The 6,021-nt window shown below is 45.8% G+C and overlaps 1 protein-coding gene across 6 annotated transcripts in view; it reads left to right on the top strand.

The window, feature by feature from the left end:
- The window catches only part of Rcor3 (REST corepressor 3), a 41,198-nt gene that overhangs the window by 32,490 nt on the left and 2,687 nt on the right, over positions 1–6,021 (top strand). For 2 of the 6 annotated variants that reach the window (XM_041635211.1, XM_041635212.1), the window contains exon 11: positions 5,443–5,669. The exons of 2 other annotated variants lie outside the window; for them this stretch is intronic. In XM_041635211.1, coding sequence (XP_041491145.1) covers positions 5,443–5,669 — 227 coding nt within the window. Of the gene's footprint in view, positions 1–5,132; positions 5,266–5,442; positions 5,670–6,021 lie in introns of those variants that run through there. 2 more of the 6 variants (XR_005972611.1, XM_041635216.1) reach the window with 2 other exon arrangements.

The raw sequence follows: 6,021 nt of genomic DNA, 5'->3' as shown, positions 1-6,021 counted from the left end.
GAAGTTGTGAGTCTAGAAATGGCCTTTTTAGATTTATCTCATATTTAAAAACCCAGAACTAGAATGGTTCATAAATCAGAAGGCAGTTAGTTGGTTTGACCTCTGATTGAAAATATAAAGATCCACGTTGAAGGAGCTGCGGGCTGTGTTCCTGCCACCCAGCTCCCGGCCGCCTGGCTAGCTTATGCCCCAAAATAATTACACGGAAACTGTATTCATATAAACACTGCTTGGCCCATTTCTATTAATGTGTGTAGCACCACGAGGTGCACGTACCAGGAAGATTCTAGCCTATGTCCATCCTGGGTCAGAGCTTCATCGCATGTGCCCTGGAGCAGAGTGGCATGGCATCTGTCTGAGGAGTCTTACCTCACTTCCTCTTCCAGCATTCTGTTCTGTTTACTCCACCCACCTATGTTCTAACCTATCAGGGCCAAGCAGTTTCTTTATTAATTAACCAATGACCTTCCTCCATCATTTCCCCTTTTTCTGTTTAAACAAAAAAAGGAAGGCTTTAACTTTAACATAGCAAAATTACATATAACAAAACAGTTATCAAGTAAGAATTACAGTTACAATATTTACATCTATTTTATCTTTATCAAAGCTAAGGAAAACTGTAACTATAACTAACTATTCTTCAACTCCATCAAAGACTCCAGAAAGATACAATATTACCTAAGCAAACAAGAAATAAGCAACTTCCAAACTCTAGAAATGACAGAGATATCTCGCTGCCTGGACAGTCACCCAAAGTTCCTCTGTACGGTTGGGGCATCCATCTTTGGCCTACAGGCCCATAGTATCCAGAGACATTTCCATGAAGCAGGAAATTTCAAAGGCAGTTCAGTCACTATCTGCTGTGTCCTGCAAAATGTCTTACAGACTCTTTCATGAATCAGGAACCCTGAAAGACCATCTCACCTTTAGGCAAGTTCAGCAGTCCTCTTTCTGTGGGTTCTTTGTGTCCAGTTTATGCAACAGTCCAGGCAAGAGCAGTTTCTTTATTAATTAACCAAAGACCTTCCTCCATCAGATCCAGTCCATGAATGATCAAAGGAGGTGAAAATAGACGCTAGTATTTTCTGTCATACAGAAGAACCCCTGTGCTGTAACAGAGGATGTAAGTGTGGACATCTTAGAGTCCACCAGCCTCTGGTGTGCTTCCTTCAGATAATTATCCAAATTTACCATTGTTTTTGCAATGGAATAAAATTTACAATGTGGAAGATATGAGTACAGGACCCAGGGAGAAGCAGGAGTCAGTGGAAGGAAAAAACATGATTTGGACTTCACTGTATAAATATATCTCTTGGAGCACGAAACCCACAGTCTCAGAGGTTCCAGATACCATTTCAAAAATACTATTATTTCTAAATCTATTCAAAATAAAAATTATTAGATACTACTTCAAAAATAGACTTTTGATAAATTTGCATTCCCCAGCTATATTAAACACATTAAATTTCTCTTCTAAAGAATTTTGATGTGAGAAGCAGGGGGAAGTCCCCTGCTGCCTTTGACCCCTGAGCACTCTGGGTGCTTAGCTTTCTGTTATCTCCAAATACCAGAAGCAGTGTCCATGCTGTGCTCTCTGGCTTTCTGAGTCCATGACTGCAATTGGGGACCGCTGTCTGAATGCTCCTAGAGAGTGTGTGGACATAGTACCCACTGCAGGAACCTTGGTCTGCATGCTCCTAATGCATGCGTGGACATAGTCCCCCACCACAGGAACCATGGTCTGCATGCTCCTAGAGTGTGTGTGGACATAGTCCCCCATCGCAGGAATCACTGTCTGCACGCTCCTAGAGCATGCATGGACATAGTTCCCACTGCAGGAACCACGGTCTGCATGCTCCTAGAGCGTGCGTGGACATAGGCCCCCATCGCAGGAACCACGGTCTGCATGCTCCTAGAGCGTGCGTGGACATAGGCCCCCATCGCAGGAACCACAGTCTGCATGCTCCTAGAGCATGCATGGACATAGTCCCCCATCGCAGGAACCACAGTCTGAGATTGTTCTGGTAACGCCTGTGTCAGTCTTTACTGGTGAGAAAATTACCTTTAACAAAAGAAAAACAGGAGCTGTTTGAAAGTTTCTGTGTAGCGGTGTGTTTATGTGGGGTAACGTCGAATAGTGATGGGAAAATGTGGGCCTTCATAAAACGTGATGGTAACAATCCCTTGGTTCCATTTTCTGAATTCCGAGACAAAAATTCTTTCCAGTATTGAAAGTAATTACTTGCAGGAACAGGAAGTTTAGAAAGCTGACTGAGAACAGCATTTTCCTCTCTGGGGATTTACAACTTTGGCTCTGGAGGGGTCCCCAGATGTTTGCTCCACTGACCTTTGAAAACTGGCTTCTTACCCTCGGTGGTGGGACTTTCCATTCAGATATTCCTTAACCATGATAGATTAGCCATTGTAAGTAAGCCCCTTGCTGAGGAAGCAATAGATTGCCTGTTGTTATGGACTACATGAAGAGCATGGGCCGCCTCTCCTGCAGGGTACAAAGGGGAACTCCGTGATCTAGGTGCTCCTGGCCACTCACTGCACCCAGTTGTCCTCTGGCTGCCTGATGGAGACTCTTCTGAAGAAGCAGTCGCAGGAAGGACACCAGCCAGTTGCCCACCACAATATAGACCGTAGGGTTTCACCTTCCAGACAATATGCTGAAGCCCATTGCTCTTTGTAGATATTTTAAAGGGTTCCCTCTTCTAGCAAAGTAGATTGTTGAGAGGTCAGGGAGTACAAAGATGACAGAGCAGCCCACCGTTGGCCAGGGAAGTGTAAAGCACAGGACCTTGGTTCAATCCCTAGAACCAAGGTGAAAAAAGAAAAAGACCAGGTATTGTAGCATTGTAGTGTGCACTCACGGGCCCAGTGCTGGGAGACAGTGACTCGCCAGTCCCAGGGATTCTGCCACCCAAGCCTGCTGGGTGAGTTCCAGGACACAGGGAGAGGAGACCCTGTCTCAGAAAATTAGGTGGATAGTACTTGAGGAAGAACATTTAAGCTAGTCCTCTGGCTTCCTCTGGCATGCACACGCACACACACACGCACACACGCACACACACCCAGACACATACACACATACAGACACATAGGCATGTGTAAATACACACAGACACACACAGGCGCGCGCACACACACACACACACACACACACACACTTCAAACCACTGTGTGTGGCCACCACAGTTTGAGGAAGAACATTTAAGCTAGTCCTCTGGCATGCACGCACACGCACACACACCCAGACACATACACACATACAGACACATAGGCATGTGTAAATACACACATAGACACACACAGGCGCGCGCACACACACACACACACACACACACACTTCAAACCACTGTGTGTGGCCACCACAGTTTGAGGAAGAACAGGCAAAGTAAGACTTAGGATAAAGAAAATCCCATTTCCCGGACACATTGTCCAGACTTAGTCCTGCAGTACCGCTGGTTGTTTGGCATTTTCTCCAGGTTTTTCCACTCTGTGGTGAGTAACTCTGGAGTTTGTCAGGACATAGGAACAGGACTGCTGCAGTCTAAAGGCAACCGCAGGAGCTTCAGCTAGTGCAAAGCCTGCCCTGCAGGCTGAGGAGATTGGTATCTGGGTACACCTGTTCTCAGAACACTAGTTGGGGTCATCCAGCAAGCCAGATGGTCCGCAGGGTAGTGAGATCCTCGCCTGAGTTCATCACAAACATGCCCGAGTGAGCAGAGGAAAGTCTGGCACCAGAGTCTTCTGAAACACTGCGCTCTCACGGAAGTACTTTGCAGTTTAGGGTCTATAATTCTGCAAATATGACAGTGCTGGTGCCCCAATCAGTCTTGTTAACCAAGAGAAGATTAAGGAGGAAGGGAACAGTCAAAAGTAGTCAAATTCCTAGGGAGGGGTGAGTTGGAGTGGGGTGGGCGCGGTGGGGCGGGGTGTGTAAATTAAGTGGCCCTTGTGGAAATTAGTGCTGAGGGAGGTCCTGTCTGGCTTCTAAATAGTTCTCGCCTGTTTCTCAAGTTTGCGTTTAGATGGCACAGAGTCGCCTAGTGCTGCCGCTTCCTAAAGAACACTAGCGAGGAACTTGCGTGTGAACAGTAACTATTATAGGTAGCCTGGGATTTCTGTTTCCATAGAAACCCTCAGTGTAACTGAGTCACTGTTAGGCTTCAGCTTGAGCAATGAAAATTGGTTTGGATTTAAAGAAAGTATACATTTATCTCTGTTGATTAAACTGTGTAACTGATGTCTGTGTTGTCACGCACACCTTACCTTTTGGACAGAACACACAAGCTTATAAACCCTCTTTTGTTTACGGTGCCATGTAGTCCGTCTTAATACCAGACTTCTCATTCAAAAAGCTCCAAAGTAATGGGACTGACTTCCCATTGGCCAAACCCATCGGATGAATTTATTTGGAGATATTTGTTCCCAAATAAGAGTAGAATTCAAAAGCAGAATCGTTTCCCCTTGGATTAGTATTCTGGGTCTCACACCAGTGTCAGCTGCTCAGCCTTGCCACACGCTCTCACCTCTGGCCGCCTTAGGTGGCGTTGGTTTACGCCTCCTTCTGGCTGTCTTTCCCATCTCTTTCATGAATGATTTTTTTTTTCTGAGATCAATACAGTTATCAGAGTATACAACAAAACTTTTGTGTTTTGAGCAAGGTACATCTCTTCTTCAATATGATCCTTTTATGTCTTTTAGAATTGACCTCAGCAGACCACCACGCATTTGTAGCTGTGAGATCAACACTGCCTTCCCTTAGCCATAGCATGCTCTGGAAGCAGTGTGTGCCCTTCTTAAGTCTCAGGCTGAATGGCGAGCGCAGACCTGAGTCTCCCTGAAGAGCGCACCAGCAGTCCCCACACAAGGCTCCAAGGGATGGAAGGCCCCTTCCTTAGCCCATCAGATCACCATAGCTCTGATTTTATAATTTAGTTACTTCTATTTGTCAGTCACCTGGTGGGGTAGGCACGTGATCATGGTGAAGTTGTTACTATTAAGCCCCAAATTGCATTGCTTTTCACTGTGGGGAGCCACGCGGTCCACTCGGTCCATCGAGGGGTAAAGAGGTGGCTTCTGCCCGTCCAGTTTTGTTTACAAACGGTGTTGCTCAAATCTAGGTGACTGGCTACTAGGGAAATAAATGAATGTGGAATTGAGGCTGGAACAAAGAATTCAGTGCTTTACAATAAATGGACTGTATTTGGGAGTGGAAGAGAGCAGTGGAGGAAATAACTGGGTGTGTAAAAACTGGTAAGTCTGACTCTTCAGCCGAAGGCAAGCGGCTGGCTCCATGACATGCCTTAACTCTGAGGAGGGACAGAGTTGCTGAGCAAGGGTGTTGGTTGCTGGTGTGTGTGTGCATGATGTTTGCTGCGCATGGCTCTCGTACTCATCCTTCACAGGTGTATTATTTACTTTGCCTTCCAGGTGTCCGCAAATATGGTAAAGATTTTCAAGCTATTGCAGATGTAATTGGCAACAAGACTGTTGGCCAAGTGAAGAACTTCTTTGTAAACTACAGGCGCCGGTTTAACTTAGAGGAGGTATTGCAGGAGTGGGAAGCGGAACAAGGAACCCAGGCTTCCGCTTTAGGGGAGGAGACAGAAAGTGCTTCTAAAGTGCCGTCAGGGAAGAGCACTGATGAAGAAGAGGAGGTGTGTTTGTGTCTGGAATTTGAGCTAACCTGAGCTGAGGAGTCACCCTTCGGTGTGGCTGTGGCGTTCTGTAAGGGTGCTGTGTGAGGACTAGCTAAGCGAGCACTTCCTCGGTGACACTTCTCTGGTGATGCCAAGTCCCTATGACATGCCGACTTCTGGTCCTAGCAGAGCGGAAAGTGTATTATTCCTGCTTTTAAACTGCTTACTAATAAAGATGTCTGTTTGGTAGCTTTGTTGGTTTTTTTTGTTTTGTTTTGTTTTTTGTTGGGGAAGGAAGGGTTTATTTTTTGTTTTGTTAAAAATAAAAGAAGCTTGTGCTTCCAATAAACACCGGTGTTGTTTTTGTTTT

Source organism: Microtus oregoni, unplaced genomic scaffold (genome assembly GCF_018167655.1).
Source record: "Microtus oregoni isolate MIOR12 unplaced genomic scaffold, Mior012 000047F_ref0000412, whole genome shotgun sequence".
In the NCBI taxonomy this organism is placed as follows: domain Eukaryota; kingdom Metazoa; phylum Chordata; class Mammalia; order Rodentia; family Cricetidae; genus Microtus; species Microtus oregoni.
This window is presented reverse-complemented; position numbering and strand designations above follow the sequence as displayed.